The 17,298-nt window shown below is 39.7% G+C and overlaps 1 protein-coding gene across 10 annotated transcripts in view; it reads left to right on the plus strand.

Moving 5' to 3' along the window:
- Nucleotides 1-16,868, plus strand: part of NT5C2 (5'-nucleotidase, cytosolic II) — an 87,586-nt gene extending 70,718 nt beyond the window's left edge. For 5 of the 10 annotated variants that reach the window (XM_080823437.1, XM_080823435.1, XM_080823433.1 and 2 more), the window contains 14 exons: nt 79-102; nt 4,297-4,388; nt 4,529-4,586; nt 5,628-5,721; nt 6,554-6,607; nt 9,045-9,128; nt 10,169-10,210; nt 11,287-11,394; nt 11,676-11,742; nt 12,600-12,770; nt 14,143-14,194; nt 14,319-14,379; nt 14,510-14,686; nt 15,449-16,868. In XM_080823437.1, the coding sequence (XP_080679563.1) occupies nt 79-102; nt 4,297-4,388; nt 4,529-4,586; nt 5,628-5,721; nt 6,554-6,607; nt 9,045-9,128; nt 10,169-10,210; nt 11,287-11,394; nt 11,676-11,742; nt 12,600-12,770; nt 14,143-14,194; nt 14,319-14,379; nt 14,510-14,686; nt 15,449-15,685 (1,321 nt within the window). In that variant the 3' untranslated portion in view covers nt 15,686-16,868. Of the gene's footprint in view, nt 1-78; nt 103-4,296; nt 4,389-4,528; nt 4,587-4,792; nt 4,894-5,627; nt 5,722-6,553; nt 6,608-9,044; nt 9,129-10,168; nt 10,211-11,286; nt 11,395-11,675; nt 11,743-12,599; nt 12,771-14,142; nt 14,195-14,318; nt 14,380-14,509; nt 14,687-15,448 lie in introns of those variants that run through there. The other 5 variants (XM_080823436.1, XM_080823438.1, XM_080823439.1 and 2 more) reach the window with 2 other exon arrangements.
- Nucleotides 16,869-17,298: the final 430 nt, after the last annotated feature.

Raw genomic sequence — 17,298 nt, forward strand, 5'->3', positions numbered from 1 at the left:
AAACTTGCCCAAAAAGAACTGTAGTGGCTTTGACTTATTTGAAATTCTAAGATTTTTATTTTCTCCTTTTTAATACAGTTCTCAGGTAGCTGCTCAGAAGAGGTATGTATATAAAAGTGCTTTGAAAAATTTAAAACTACAACAGCATAAATGACTAAGATTTTTAATAGCTAATGTATTATTTTTTAATCTAATGAGTAGCTTCAGATATTTGGTCATATGATTAAAATTTTTGAAAGCATGGGTTAAAAATGAATAAGGGTGATAAAATTTAAACAAGTAAGAGTAAGCTTTATTTTAATAACCAGTATATTTCCACTATTCTCACTAATTTGGACTTCCCACCCTAGTAAACAGATAAAATTTAGTGTCTACTATTCTGGTGAAACATCCCAATGTTTTCTTTAAAAATCACAATACCACAGTTTCTCACTCTTTGTCACTGTGGCTTGACAATTGTACATTTTCTCTACTATTATCCTACCTAATTTACTACTGACACTGTAATAGGGACAGAGCAACTCTTAAAACCGTAACAGATTGGGCGCCTGGGTGGCTCAGTCGGTTGGGCGGCTGCCTTCGGCTCAGGTCATGATCCCAGCATCCTGGGATCGAGTCCCACATGGGGCTTCTTGTTCCGCAGGGGGCCTGCTTCTCCCTCTGCCTCTGCCTGCCTGTACTCTATCTCTCTGACAAATAAGTAAATAAAATCTTAAAAAAAACAAACCGTAACAGATTATGTGTCAGTCTCTCATAATTCTTCTATATGTTATTCTCAAAGGTAAAGTAGTAAAAACCACAGGGTCTGCATTGAAATTTTTAAAGAGACAATATCTTTTTGGTAAATACTTTTTGTGACTCTATCAGAGTATCCTTTAAATCTGAGGTCACAGCAATGCCCTATTTGGAAGTGAAGCATCTGATATAAGACTTTCCAGCTTGAAGATTTCCAAGTATACGTAATAAGAACAGTGTGAAGTAAACCCCCCACCTTGACACATTGGCACGCCAGTGATTATATCTGCCTTTGTTTTTTCTTTTTTTTTTTTTAAAGATTTTATTTATTTATTTGACAGAGAGAGAGATCACAAGTAGGCAGAGAGGCAGAGAGAGTGGGGGAAGCAGGCTCCCTGCTGAGCAGAGCCCAATGTGGGGCTCGATCCCAGGACTCTGAGACCATGACCTAGCTGAAGGCAGAGCCTTAACCCACTGAGCCACCCAGGCACCCCTCTGCCTTTTTTTCACTGTTCCTCTTATGAGGAGTTTGTTCAAGATTCACGAATATCAGGAGACAGGATTTAGAATGTGAAGCTATTGCAAATAATGCTAGCAAGCTAAGCTATTTTATATGTGGATATTGTACCATAATTCAAAATCCCAATGAAGATAAACCGAGGTTGTATTTATTAATGTCTGAAAAGGGGTTTTTGTGTTGTGGGGAGGGGTAGTTTGAGAAGAAAAGGAAGGGAATTTCTATCAATTTGTATTGCAGTTAGATTTACTAACTCAGGATCCACAGACCTTTCTTTCTTTCCTCAAATAAACCGATAAAGTTTCCAAATAGTTCCTTTGGAAGTACATTTAGTAGTGTTTCAAAAATAAGTCATTTATGGGTAATGTAGAATCATTCAAACAACACGCACTGTACTGTCTTCAGAGTCAAAAGGAAAAGCCTGTGGAAAAGGAGAGGTTGAGGAGGGACGGAGAAGGAAAGTGAGCTATGAGGCGTACTGGTAGACGAGGCTGGAAGGAAGGTTAGGGCTGCGTGAGGCATAATCTTACCTGCTTTGCCAATGAGTTGGGGCCTCTTTTTTGGACAAGGCAAAGGCCTTTCAAGTTTTAGAGTAGGATAATACTGAGATCAAATCTTTATTCTGCAAATCATAGAAAGTTAGCAGTACTCTATATTGTCACTATTTTCCTTCCATCTTCCAAATCTAGCATTCCTTCCTTTTTTATTTTAAATATATGCTACCCTGATTTGACACTTAATTGAAACAAAATGTAATTGCTAGCTATATTTATAAGTCAGTTTGGGTTCTAATTGCCTAATAAATAACTGTTAACTATCCTTATGTAAAGGAATTGCTGTAACAGTGGAGGGAATAGTAAAGTATGTATATCCAAGGAGACAGTGTCATCTTACTAAACCTGACTGAAGAAAGCATATCATTACTATTCCCTTCCAACTTAATTTTCATTATAGAAAATCTTAGAAGGCTAGAAAATGAGATACTCTACTAAGTTATTCCTTATTGGGAACTCTTATTTCAGAAGGGTGACTAAGCCAGGGAGCTAATATGATTTTATTTTCGTAACTAGAGTTTATGCCACTGGTAGTTAACAGACCCAAGTAGGAATTTACCCAAATTGATAGGAACTTTAAAGTTGATGACCTTTATTTAGATTAGTTATCTCTATATATTCATTGTGAGAAATGTGCATTTTTAAAATATTTTATTTTTAAGCATACTCTACACCCAACATGGGACTCGAACTCAAAACCCCAAGATCCAGAGTCGTACACACACTGAACCAGCCAGGCGCCCTGAGAATTGTGCCTTTTTAAATTTTAGTTTTTCTGTTTTTAGGTTTCTTTGTACTGTTTTTGTTTATTAATTCTATCCCCTTCCTCTTCTTAGAGTGTTTCATTTTACTCTCCAAGGTTCTTGGGCATCTCTAACAACTTTTTTCTGTTTTGCTCCTTAATGTTCTCCATGGGTCTGTTTTGTCTTTTTTTTTCCCCCCTCTGCACTGCAAGTGGCCTCATCTACTGTAACAGTTTTCATGACTTCATCTGTTACCTGTGTGTAGGTGACCCCAGTTCTCTCTGAAGTCTGAATCTCTGTTTTAAGTTCTTGACCTTTATTACTAATTGCCTACAAAAATCTGTTTACTTTGAACTTAATGTATCCAAAGTAGAATTCCTCTTACATCTACTTTTTACCCAGTTTTCATATTTCTCTTAAGGGTACCACCACCCTCTCAGAGGCACCTTCCTATGAGCATCATCATCTTTGACTCCGTGTCGCTCATCTGCCACGGCCAGTTGCCTGGTCTCATTGATTTACCTTGGCAGTCTCTCATGATTAATGCTTCCCTTTAAGCATTAGTGTGCTACCACTCTAGGACAGAACCCACTGCTCTCATCTGGACAATTGCAATAACCACTTAACTGATTTCCCAGTCGTTTGTGTCAGTTAGCTTTTGGTGCATAGTAAATTACTTCAAAACTTAGTGGCTTAAAACAGTGCCCATTTTATTTAGCTCAAAATTCTGAGAGTCAGCAGTTCTGGAGCTGCTCTGCTGGTCTGACACAGCCTCACTCACATGTCTGGATTTGGCAGCCTGGGGCTGGAGTGCCTCATTTCTATGTGTAGTGTTTTATCTTCCAGCAGGTTAAACCTCATTCACTACTCATTCACTCAGTAGTCTCAGAGGTGCAAGGGCAGCAAGAGGAGGCAAACCCGAATATGCAGGTGTTTTCCAAGCCTCTGCTTGGATCCCTGTTGCTACTACTCAAGCCTGTATTTGAGGATGGAGAAACAGACTGAGCCCCTTAATCAGAGTAACTGCAAAGTGAGACATTACAATGCATAGGAAGAAGTTGTAGCCACTTTTGCAGTGTAATCACATTTCTTTCTACTTTTTATCCTAAAACCATTAATAGTTGAATATTTTTATAATTCTGCTCTAATAGTTTTATCCCTCTGCTTAAAAACCGTCCATGGCAAAAACCAACCAAACAGACCAAAAAACCCAAAAAAACCCCAAAGCCTATCAGTGGCACTCTGTTGGCCCCTGAATGAAAAATAACAATAGCATGATCTGCCTCAATTTATCTTTCTAGTTTTATTTTCCTCTGCTCCCCTCTTTCTTCTCCAGTTGGACTAGTTTTTGAATTGGTCTACCGAGCCTTTAAGGACCAGCTCCTGTTGCCACCTTTTCATGAATCCTTCCTAGACTTTCCTCTCCTCATTCCCGCATTCACTTCTTTCCTACCCCATTAGTTGAAATGGTCACCTCTTCCTCCATTTTCTCATGGCTCTCTGCACCTTTCTTGTGGGAGTTGTGATTTTTTTACCTGGTGATAACTGTGTATGTGACTCACCTCCCTTACCAGACTGAGAATTTAAAGGGCTGGAACCCGAGCTACTCATATATAGTATTTAGAACCCTTCCTTGAATATAGCTACCAACATATTTGAATGAAGTTTTGAATGTTGCATATTTCTCATAGTTATTAACAATGTTCATTTCTTGAATGTCAATTAATTTAAAGTTTTTTTCTTTCAGACCAGAAACTAGAGAGCAGTATCCAAACAAATTTATCCAACGAGATGACACTGAAAGATTTTACATTCTGAACACACTTTTCAATCTACCAGGTAGACTCATTCCCCGTGCCTATGTATTACAGATGCTTTCCCTTCTTTTCGTGATCATTTATTTTTGTCCAAGGGAGACAATGAGATCACTTCAAATTATCTCACTTATAGCTTATGAATATCTATTCTTCATTTTTCAGAGACCTACCTGTTGGCCTGCCTTGTAGATTTTTTTACTAATTGTCCTAGATATACCAGGTATGTATATGGTGTAACTTTATTTTTCCGATTGATTTTTTGAAATTAATGTACAGGGTTTTAGAGAACTGGCCATTGTAGGTCTTTTCTGCTTTTCTGAAGTGAATTTAGTGCTAGTGAGAGATGCCACATTGCCAGCCCGAGAGATGGGACAGCGGCAGCAGCTCCATGCAGGCTCTCAGCTCCCACACGGCCCCTCTCCTTGCCAGTGTGCTGCAGCCATGTTTGGAAGGGACCACTTCTGATTGGCTTCTCCTGGGAATGAAGACGGCCAGCAGAGGTGCTAATTGTGACAACTGAGTGGGAGGTTTGTGTGATGATTATCTGTCCAAGCAGAATTACACTGAAACCCCCAACTCATTTCACAGCAGCAGCCCAGGAGCCATTCAGGGGTGGTAATTTAGTTTTATTTCCAGGCCCAGTGAGATTTGATTGAGGAGTGAATATGGTTTATCCTCCCTGAAGTAAAATTGTATTTAAGTCTGGAACAAGTTTTCCTCTCCTTTTTTAGGGGGAATTGTATAACTACTGCTAAAAGTTCAGCCATGTGTGTCAGAGTTTGCTAACTTCTTATCCTGTCCAGGCCTTACCTACTTCAAGGCACTAAATCTGGTGGAGCACTAAGTCACAAAGTTAAATAGAAAATGGGCCATACCTTTACCTAGAGACAACGTCAGACAAGTCAGGATGAAGAGAACCTAAATTACCGATTTTAAGTTTCAAATGTTTCTTTGATGGGAACCTGTTTCTTGAAAGTGATGAATGAAAGAACATGATATTTTTGGAACTGACCTTTTAGCTTCCACTTAAGTATATTATTCTATCACATTATATTTGTTCACAATTATTGTATTCCATTGAATACTGTCCTCCTCTCTGGTGGTCAAAATGGATTTTCATTAGGGAGTAATTATTTTCCTAATTAGCCACAGCCTTTATCCATGTGATAATGGAACCTTTGGGTCCCCGGGGCATTGTTTGATGTTCATCTTATTTACTCTCTTTTGGATTCCCTGTCATGTTCTTTTCATCTTTGTATAGCTGTGAAACAGGATTTAAAGATGGGGACCTCTTCATGTCTTACCGAAGTATGTTCCAGGATGTAAGAGATGCTGTCGACTGGGTTCATTACAAGGTACCTAGGAGCTACTGTTTCACCTGTTCACTCAATGGTGTGGGTTTTATGGTGTGATGTTACATTTTCAAGTGCAAATACAGCAGAATTTTTCCTCCATTAAAAAAAAATTGGATTTGCCCCCTAGTGACAGCTCTCTAGAATATTTTTGTTCTTGTCTTTGGCTGTCCTGCTTTCAGAAGTAATGCTGATCTTTCCTTAGTGATGGTGCTTGCCTTCTAGTTTTTATTTCCATTTCCATTTCCCAAACTTAGAGGAGATTTAATTTTTTTATTTTTATTTTTTTAAAAATTTTTAAAAGATTTTATTTATTTATTTGACAGAGATCACAAGTAGGCAGAGAGAGAGGGGGAAGCAGGCTAACCGCCGAGCAGAGAGCCCGATGTGGGGCTTGATCCAAGGACCCTGGGATCATGACCTGAGCCAAAGACAGAGGCTTTAACCCACTGAGCCACTCAGGCGCCCCAACTTAGAAGAGATTTTAGTGTTAAGATTATACTTAACCCTACTCTTTGAGGATGATTAAGGGCTTTTTTTCCAGATACCTCCTGCTTGACTAGTAACACTAATATTACATTTACTATAAATTGTACTGAATAAAAAATGAAATTCCTTTAGATTTCTAGTTCAAAATAAAAATAGTTTTAGATTTTAAATACGTTTTGGAGGCAGAGTCCAGCAAATCACATCTGCTGCTTTATCATGGCACTGTCCAGTTTATCTACTTTTCCATTTTGGTAAATACTTATGAAATGCATTTGGGTTGATAGTAGACATAATCTTTCTTATAAACTGTTAATAACTGAGGTTTTTTTTTCTTTCCTTCCCCTAGGGCTCCCTTAAGGAAAAGACAGTTGAAAATCTTGAGAAGTATGTAGTCAAAGATGTAAGTAATAAAGGGGAAAATAGATATGCAAATCATGGAAATGAATAACAAGCCTATTTATAATGAAATGGACAAGGGAAGATACTTCTTTGTCTGGATATAATATGTGTCAAGTATAATCACCAGGAATTTTCAGCCAGAACATAGGTCCTAATACAGTTTTTCTTATTTGTTCATAGGCAAGAAGACCTAATATTTCTTTTGTCCTTTTAGCTCTAATGATAATAGCAGCTAGAGGAGTTACTGTGTGCGCATCACTGTACTAAGTGATTATATGCCATTTAATCTTCCATAAAACCCTGAGATTAGGTATTGTTACCTCTGCTGTATAGTTAAAGAAACTGAGGAACAGAGGTTGTATAACTTGCCCAAGTTTATACAGTTAGTAAGGGGTAAGGCCACAGGTCACACCTGAATGTGATCCAAATCAAAATCAGAGCATTAGATAACCTAAAAAATGTACATATATGTGACCATTATTTAAATTAAATCAATAGGGAATAATGAGGAAAGCTTTAAGATTTCTTGAAAGACTTTTAAAATCTGTAATTTAGTTAATCGAATTGTACCAATGTTAATTTCTTAGTTTTGATCATTGTGCTTTGTTTATGTAAGATCTGAATATTAAGGGAAGCTAGATGAAGAATATACTGAATATATTATTTTCCTGACTTTTCTTTAAGTCTGGAATTATTTTTGAAGATTTTGTTTGTTTGTGGTAGTGAGTGAGAGTTTGTGCCCACAAGCTGGGGGGAGGAGCAGAGGTGGTGGGAGAGGGAGAGAGGGTCCCAAGCAGACTCTGTTCTGATCATGGAGCCCTCTCTGGGGCTCTATCCCACAACCCTGAGATCATGACCTGAGCCAAAACCAAAAGTCAGCCACATAACCCAACTCAGCCACCCGGGCACTCTATGTCTGAAATTATTTTATCTTATTTTTATTTTATAGTTTTAAAAATATTTGTCAGAGAGAGAGCATAAGCAGGGGGAGTGGCAGGCAGGTGGAGAAGCAGGCTCCCTGCTGAGCAAGGAGCCTGATGTGTGGGACTCGATCCCAGCACCCTGGGATCGTGACCTGGGCTGAAGGCAGATGCTTAACCAACCAACTGAGCCAACGAGGCTCAGGAAATTATTTTAAAATAAAAAGGAAACATACATAGCTCCAAGATGAGATACTTCTTCCTTTTCTCACAGAGTAAGAGTAACAGAATGCAATATTTCTTTGAGGTACTTTGGTAAACAATTTCTTATTGTTTTCAGTCTGTACTTCCTATTTACCCTCTACTCCCACTTCCACTCTGTTGTTTCAAGAGGGAACATTGAGGGGTTCAGGAGAGGTCCAGGAGAATCTGAGTGAAGGAACCTATTTACTGTGAGAGATAGAAAAGATGCTTTTCTTTCTGGTCAGGCCAGGAGTTAGAATTTCCTCATGTATCTGCAGATGGGTCTGGGCATTTCTAGGTTGCATCCTGCATATGGCATTTCATTCTGCAAGGTGTCTTAGAAAAGAAAAGTATACTTGGTGAAGCTATATCTTACACTCTCCATATATTTTGCTGGTGATGTTTAAAATCAGCTCCTCCTGGGGCACCTGGGTGGCTCAGTTGGTTAAGCGGCTTACTCTTGATTTTGGCTTAGGTCATGATCTCAGGGTCGTGGGATGGAGCTTGGAGGAGTCTGCTTGTCCCTCTCCCTCTGCTGCTCGTACATGCGATTGTGCATGCATTCTCTAACATGAATATTTAAAATCAGCTTTTCCTGACCCTTTACATACTTCATTCATGTAGTTTGAGATTACAAGGTAATTTAAACTCTTTCCTGAGGCAGACACAAGGAAGGTAGAGATGTTTTTGTTTTTATTTTTAAAGAAATTAAAAAAATTTTTTTTGTTTTTTGGTAATCTCTACACCCAGTGGGGGACTCAGACTCACATCCCTGAGCTCGAGTTGTGTGCTCCACTGACTGAGCCAGCCAGGTGCTCCAAGGTGTTTTTAATAAGCATATCATCTGTATAATTTTATAAATAAACCTACACATTATATATACCATGTATACTGTATATATTAATACTTAATTCATGCATAGTGATAATGTGGTCTTTTAAGATTTTATTTATTTATTTGACAGAGAGAGAGAGAGATCACAGGTAGGCAGAGAGGCAGGCAGAGAGAGGGGGGAGAAGCAGGCTCCCTGCTGGGCAGAGAGCCTGATTCAGGACTCGATCCCAGGACCCTGAGATCATGACCTGAGCCGAAGGCAGAGGCTTAACCCACTGAGCCACCCAGCCGCCCCTAATGTGGTCTTTTAAATATAAAATTCTGAAACCAACCAACCCTTGAAGGGCATCTTCTGTTCTTATTCCAGTGGACAAAAGTCCAAGTGTAAATGAGTATGTATTTGTGTTGTAGTGTTTCACTCATAATCATATTACATTGCAGGGAAAACTGCCTTTGCTTCTGAGCCGAATGAAGGAAGTAGGGAAAGTGTTTCTTGCCACCAACAGTGACTATAAGTATACAGATGTAAGTGCTTAATATTCCTATTTGTCTATACAGAAGAATTATTTTGGCCTAAAGAACTGTGAAGATACTGAGGACAGTAGTTTGTTAAGTGAGGGTAGTTTTTTGCCATTTCATTTTGAGAGCAGAGTGAAAAAATTTCTACAGTATAAGGGCTACATCACAGTGGTTCTCAGATTTTTCTCAGTATTTCATTTGACTATTTTCCCTGATTACAGTTGGCTAACTTGAAGGTTTTAATTTGGAGGTTATTTAAAACATTTGTGCTGATTAAAATGGCTTCTGTGTCTCCGTGGTGCAGCATTTATATAAATTTGAGAAGTCACACATTTATTTATTGTACCTGTGTAAATGCCCTCCCTGCTGTTGGGAGCCAGACAGCAGTAGATGGTGCAAAGATGTTTTGACTCTTAGTCATCAAAATTTACTACCGTATAACTTAATTTTTTTTTTAACCATGATTAAAGCATGTAGAAAAGCTGATTTAACTCCTTGCCTTCATCTTATTTTTGCTAAGACAGTTACAAGTTTATAGTGCTAGCAGACAGCTCCGTGCTGCCCGATTCACTTTATATAAAATCTTGATTTAGAAACGTGATCTGGAGTAAGCAGTCTTAGAAAGCCAACAAATCCAATGGCTCATTGGCTTGGTTAATCTAGGAACAATAGTTAGGAGGCCAAGGTATATTATAACCATATGAGTCAGTAGTTTTCTCAGTGCCCTTACCTCAGATACCATTCCAAATGTATGTTCCAGCCTTCCAGGAGAATTGGGTAAGGGTATGTGGACGAAGTATACAAAAATACATCCCAGAAGAAGCCTACGTCTTACCGACAATGTCCGTTTTTGTTTTTTGATGAAGCATTAATTTCTGGCTTCAGCTGTTACGGTTTCATAAACTTAGAGGAAAACAAGAATGTGATGAGTCCTTTATTGAAAAAGACATGTCTCATGAAAAACTTGGGGTTTTTTTTTTTTAAGGTGCTTTTTATCTTTTGCAAAAGTAGTATATGGACCTTATGTTGGATTTCTTTTTTTCCAGAAAATTATGACTTACCTGTTTGATTTCCCACATGGCCCCAAGGTACTATATATAACTTAATAGACCATTGCTTATAGTAATAATACATTTAGTCATCTTGGAATATTGAGAGTAAGGGAATTGTCAGAACTCATCTAGAAATCTTCATTAATGTTAGAAATAATGCAGGAGCTAGTATAGTATAACATTGCTAGAGTTTTGAAAACCAGGTAGACAGAAATAAAAGGGAGAGATATTTGTGTTATTTAGTGGGATGGGATCAGACTAACATTATGTAGCATTGTTAAGTTTGTGTGGCAAAGATAGGAATTTTCAGGTTGAGGAAGATATCTGATTAAAAGAAACAAAATATATATATTCTTGACAACTTCTGGATACTGGTCATAGTTATTGCTGAGTTCTGTGCCAAGAGAACAGTTAGCTTTGATATTTAGCAGAGAAGTCTTTATTCCTGCAGTAGGACTACACTTAGATTTAAGGAAAACTCATTGCAACTGAGTCACATACTTGAGGGATTTTACTACTAGGCCTGAGTAAATATCAGTAAATCTGTTTTGAGATCGCCCAAAAGCACAGTATGCCTTGCTCTTCAGTTTGACCTTAAAAGTTTAATAGCATGGTTCTGTTTCAGGATGGAAATAATGTTAATGGGCATAACTCCTAGGTTAGTGATGTGATAAGCCTGCAATATGAGCCATTATTTTGAGAACATAACCAGTAAAATTTGCTAGTAGTAGTTCCATGTTAGTTTGTATACTTCAGTTCTAATGCTGATCTGCCTCTTTCTTAATCTCTCTTGAGTATTAATTTGCATCTGTCCTTGGCCCCTTTGTGCCTCTGTTAGCCCATTTCAGAGTGTGAGCACTTTCCTTCATATGTTAAGTTGCTGTGAAAAAATCAGTAGATAAAATGATTTAAAATGTGTTAATTTATGTTTTTACCTTGCTTGCTTCCAAAAGAATGTGGCTTATAATAGAACACAATGTTTTTAACAGAAGAGTGGGATTTTCTGGGTATACTTAATATGTCTACATTCCTTACATCTGAGTGAGATTAAATACTAGTGCCTCAAGGTTAGGAGTGATATTTTGGCTTCTGCTCTTTCTCATCTTCATCAGCCTGGGAGTTCCCATCGACCATGGCAGTCCTACTTTGACCTGATCTTGGTAGATGCACGGAAGCCACTCTTTTTTGGAGAAGGCACAGTACTACGCCAGGTGGATACTGTAAGTCGAGAGGGTGATCTGTCTGCTAGCCCCTGTCCTTCGTATTTCTCCTTTCCCTACTCTTATTCTTCCTAAGGAAACAGGTATGTTTAACTGATTAGCCATATCTTTATTTTTAATTAAAAATAAGTTTTAAACATCTTAATTGAGAGAGCCAAATAAACCCCAAAGAATATAATTCAAAAGTGCTGTTCATTTAGCTGCCTATCCAAATCACATTTTGGGTGGCAGTTGTGACTGAACAATGAATTATTACAAAGTCCCATCTTCTCTCCTCACAGAAGACTGGCAAGCTGAAAATTGGTACCTACACAGGCCCCTTACAGCATGGCATCGTCTACTCAGGAGGTGAGTCACAGATTTCCCTTTATTTAGTTTAAGTCCTTGTTCAGACTCCTTTGTGGAAGCTTTGGTGTCCTCCTGGCATAGTGTGACCCTTACTCTTTAGCATCCTTAAGATATTGTCTGCTGGAGGTAAATGCTTCGGTCACCTACTCACGCAAAAGGAGTCAGGGAGAATGGGTTTGAGAAGCTGTTAGTATGACCTAATGAGTTTTGTGGGGTTTTTTGTTTGGTTTTAAGATTTCTTTGAGAAAGAAGAGTGTGTGTGCGCATGAGCAGGGGCTGAGGGAGCAGCAGACTCCCAGCTGAGCAGGGCTTGATCCCAGAGCCCTGAGATCATGACCTGAGCCAAAGGCATACACTTAACCAACTGAGCCACCCAGGCGCCCCAACTTAATGAGTCTTTGATTTTTCCTAAAAAGATCAATTTTTCTTCAGCCTTTTCCCTATTTGAGGCTTCTCAAAGGGATCCTCAGGGAGCCCTATGGACACAGATATGCAGATTTTGTTGCAGTGAGAAATAGTTGAACAAAGCCACATTGTCAGATCTGTGATGAGAAAATGGCGGTGGTACTTTTGGAAGGTTATAGTCACTAAAAATGAGACGTAGTTTTGTTGCTTTTGGATTTGGTAACTGAGAGCCCTGGTTCACATAGTGGAACTGAAGGCCTTGCCTTAGAGGCAATAAAAGGAATGATGAAAGAAAAATAGTGATGGGTCTTTAAGAAAAGTGAGCCCTTTTTCTAGTCTGTTCCTTGCATAAGAATAAAATTTGTACAGTATTTAATGGTTATGGTACCTAAAATGCTGGTTTTTAACGTGGAGACATTTTTGTTTTCCCATTGTTCGTTCCATCGTTTCAGGTTCATCGGATACAGTCTGTGATCTGTTGGGAGCCAAGGGCAAAGACATTTTATATATTGGAGATCACATTTTTGGAGACATTTTAAAATCAAAGAAACGGCAAGGGTGGCGAACTTTCTTGGTGATTCCTGAACTTGCACAGGAGCTCCATGTCTGGACTGATAAGAGTGGTAAGGAGCCATTACTCTTACTTTTATATCCTAAGGACCAGCTGTGTATCAGGCCTCTTTAAAGAACTCATTACTTTTTATGTGGGGAGAAAGGGGCAGAGGTAGTCCCAAGATATTTGAATACTTCCCTCTAGCCAGGTGTGGTATAGAACTCCAGAATTTGAGGAAATAGGGGAGGTTTTCTTGTTCCGCCTTCTTGAATTCCTTCCTAGTTAAGCACAGAATGTTGCTATCCTGAGTTATATTACTGTAGCAACTAAACTGTGAATTCCACTTTCCTCTGTGGTCCCATATTTTCCAACCACACCTTCTAGTTCCAGTCTCTGTCACAAGCCTGTATCAGTGATTTGGGGGCATTGATGGCTCTGAGTGGTAATATGTCTTTTTTTTTTTTTTTTTTTTTCCTGCTCTTCTGAGAATGAGGCCAAATTGTATTCTCTGAACTGTATGCTGAATTGAGGTATAGGTCTAGTTATGTAAAGGTGTTTGACATGTAAGCTCTCCAGCTAGTCCTTGCTAGCATCACCCACAGCATGTGGAAAGGTACTGCCTCAGGTACTGACCCCAGCTTTACTACTTAATATCTTCACGCCCTTAGAAGTTTCTGGAACACCCTGTGCTTTAGTTTCCTCAGATGTGAAAATGAGGATAATACCTACTTTGTTGAGACTTAACTGGGGTATAATGTGTGTATAAAGAAAATACAAGTAACAGCCATGGTTCCTCATCTGAGCCACAGAACTGAGAAATTGATTTGCATGATTTTCATTTCTCCCAAAAATGATAAAATTTATACAGTAAATCCATTAGGGCTTAATTCTCTTTGGAGAAGCCAGGTTGAGAAAGACTGGAACACCTCGAAAGCATGCAACAGATACTGGCTGTTGCTTGTCCTTAGTGGCATTCTCTGGCTAGCTTTTCATCCCCATTTTCAACTTTCCACCTAGGAAATTCTGTAGATCTAGTTGATTTGGTTCTATTTCCTAGACTTGTGACTCCGGACACTTCATTTACTCCTCATTCTTTGATCTGAAAATGGAACGGCTAACAGATGTTTGCTACACACCAGGGATGGCATGTGAATTAGCACTTTGTAAGCTCAGAGTCTGTGTTCACTTGGAGAGTTGTAGCCAGCAGTGTTGAAATAGGAGGAAAGGCAGTTAAAGAAGAAATCATGGCTTTCATCTGCTGCCAGATCCCATAACAGGGCAGGAGTGGGTTTTCCTGAAGCAGGAGAAGGAAGTCATTTTGTACATTCACCTGTAGCTTTACTCTTCCATCCTATCTGCAGCCTTTTAATTTAGTTCTAGCAGCAGTTATAAACTGAATGCTTTTTTACTTAAAACATTTTTCTTTTCCTTCCAAACTTTAGCACTTTTTGAAGAGCTTCAGAGCTTGGATATTTTCTTGGCTGAACTCTACAAGTAAGTTCTGCATTTTTAAGACAAATATTTCTTCCCTAAAACCCCTCTACCTCTTTGGGAGTTACCTAGGTGTAAGAGACCTCTTTTCTAGAGATTTTTAGTGGAGTTTTCTTTTCATCTCCAGGCATCTTGACAGCAGCAGCAACGAGCGCCCAGACATTAGTTCCATCCAGAGACGTATTAAGGTATCCAAATGGGATTTGGGAGAAAACTTGGAAGATCAAGTTTTTCTTCTTATAGTTCTTCTGTTATATAGGGGTTGGCACATAGCTGGCACTCAGTAAATATTTGAATTCAATCCTTTCTCTGTTTTAGAAAGTAACTCATGACATGGACATGTGCTATGGGATGATGGGAAGCCTGTTTCGCAGTGGCTCCCGGCAGACCCTCTTTGCCAGTCAGGTGATGCGATATGCTGATCTCTATGCAGCATCTTTCATCAACCTGCTGTATTATCCATTCAGCTACCTCTTCAGAGCTGCCCACGTCTTGGTGAGTTAATACAGTCTTGGGCCAGTTATAATTAAGATACACTCTTAAGACTGAGATCTGCAACCAGGTTTGTGGGGTGGCACAGGAGAGTTTGGGTCTTTTTTTTTTTAAATGTCTTCAGGTTTTATTTGTCAGAGCACAAGCAGGGGGAGTGGCAGGCAGAGGGAGAAGCAGGACCTTGGGATCATGACCTGAGCTGAAGGCAGATGCTTAACCGACTGAGCCACCCAGGTGTTCCTGGGTCCGTCCTTTCTACTGCACAAAAGCCCATGAATAGGTTACATCGTTGCACAAAAGGCATCTCTGAGAAAGTAGGATCAAGATCGAATGTTACAGGATATAACTTTACTCTGCACGTACTGCATTAAAAGTTTGAGTAATGAAGATGTTCCTCTTTCGTTAGCATTTATATAAAAACCGTGTTTCTCTTATTAAGTGGCTATATATATATATATATATATATACACTGATCTGTAGTTTAGGACTTTTGTTTGCTGTGAATTATGAATCTTCTACCCCATCTTTTCTTGTTTCCGGCTGTAATGATCTGGACAGTTTTAAGGGTGGAAGAGGAGAAGAAAAAAGCAGCTTGAGGTAGTTCTAGGAAGACGCTTCAGTATCTGAATGGGCTGGGCCTCTGATCAGCAGACACGCCTCTGCACAGCCACCTGTGCAGGAGGAGGGGTGAGGAGAAGGAGAAGGTGGGGTGAGGATTTAGGAAACTTACTCCACCGGCTTTCTGAACCTCTGACTTTGTTCTAGATGCCTCATGAGTCAACGGTGGAACACACACATGTAGACATCAATGAGATGGAGTCCCCTCTTGCCACTCGGAACCGCACATCGGTTGATTTCAAAGATACTGACTACAAGCGGCACCAGTTGACGCGGTCGATTAGTGAGATTAAACCCCCCAACCTCTTCCCACTGGCCCCCCAGGAAATTACACACTGCCATGATGAAGATGATGATGAGGAGGAGGAAGAGGAAGAAGAATAAGGAGGAATAAGAACCCAAACTGAGCACCCAGTAAACAAGCCTGGCAGGACTCACAGGAGCAAAGGATGGGTTCTAGCGGTGGGTGGGGGAGCTCTGTCAAAGGTACATCTGGAAAGTTTCTGAAGACTTTAAAACATTCTAATCATAGAGAGATACTTTTTAGTTTTGTTTGCACTCTTTGCAGATGGTTCAAATTGTAATGGAGTCTGTATTGAAAGAAAGCAAGGGTAAAGCCGGGCAGAACTGCATGCGGACGGCTCCATCGTGGCTTGTGACACCGTTTCCTTGTCTTGTTTCCTCAGTGTGCATTGGATACACCTGGGGTGGTGGAGAGTCTCAGAGTGGAGCAAGGGTGATGGGAAGAGGTGATAAATGATATTGTGTTATAAATTGTGTTCTTACTCCAAAATCCATCCTGAAATTTTCAGTGCATCACATAGTATTGTATATCAGTGGAGAAATATATTGTTTCCATTATCAAATGTAGTCTTCTGTTAAGGCCAAGGTTCCTTTCATAAGCTTTGAAGTGTCCTCTGTGCCTCTGGGCAGACTGGGGGCTTTAGCGGCCTTGTGTAAGTATTTGGTTTGCTGTAGGGCTGTTCTGGAAGTCACTGCAGTGAGTGATTCTCTATTGAGGTACAAGTCTTCATCTCTTAACATTTTTTTTGATAGCAGAAATGCTTATTATCAGAAACTGTCTTTTTCTCATCTGGGATCAATCTATAGAAAGAATTTAGCTGCAAGAGGGCAAAGGAACAAGCCCTGTGAAAAGAAAAGGAGGAACCTCCTTCCATTATGAGTGAATTCCATAGTTTGGGCCAGGGTGGCTCCTGCTCCCCAGAGCTCCAGCCTTCTCTATCCTCGAGGGTGGACTGCTGAGCTAAAAGTCTAGCTTGAGAGGATGGGAAGAGGGCTCTATAAGGTCAGAACCTTACTAGAGCACAGGGCACAATCAGTGTGAGTAAATTCCGAATCCCAGGAGAAATCACTTCTTGTTTTGAACCAGAATGGATCATTACTGTGTACGTTAGGGTGTTAGCCCCACAGGTGCAGAGTGGCCTACAGCCGTTCCAGCAGTAGTGTAGACTTGTCCTTGACCCTTCAGATCTTCCTTCCGTTCTTACTGGTGAACACAGAGGGTAGATTAGCTGCTCTAGAATTCAATAAAGTATAATATTTCTAATACTGACTTTGACCCCTTCCTGTAGCAGAACTATCGTAACTGTTGGTCTTCAGGCGGGTTTAGGTTTGGCTAGTGACATCAGGTTTGACATTCTCGTAAAGGAAATAGTCTGGCATGCCTCGTAATGGTTACAGTACCTAAAGAGGTCTCAGCTTTTCTGTGGGAAGTTTTTTGGTATAGGACTGTGAGGTAAGGCTTATTAAAAATGATTTTATAGGAAGGGAACACAGTTCAGTAACATAGCCATGACCGTATTACCTTACCACTTTCAGCATATGGGCTTTACATTAAGTTATGTCAAGAAGCATTCTAACTACTAGCCCTTAGGAATATATACTACTTTAAAAGTAAATTCGGTTACTGGGGCACCTGGGCGGCTCAGTCGGTTGAGTGGCTGCCTCTTGATTTCAGCTCAGATCCTGATACTGGG

Source organism: Martes martes (assembly GCF_963455335.1).
Source record: "Martes martes genome assembly, chromosome: 14".
Classification (NCBI taxonomy): domain Eukaryota; kingdom Metazoa; phylum Chordata; class Mammalia; order Carnivora; family Mustelidae; genus Martes; species Martes martes.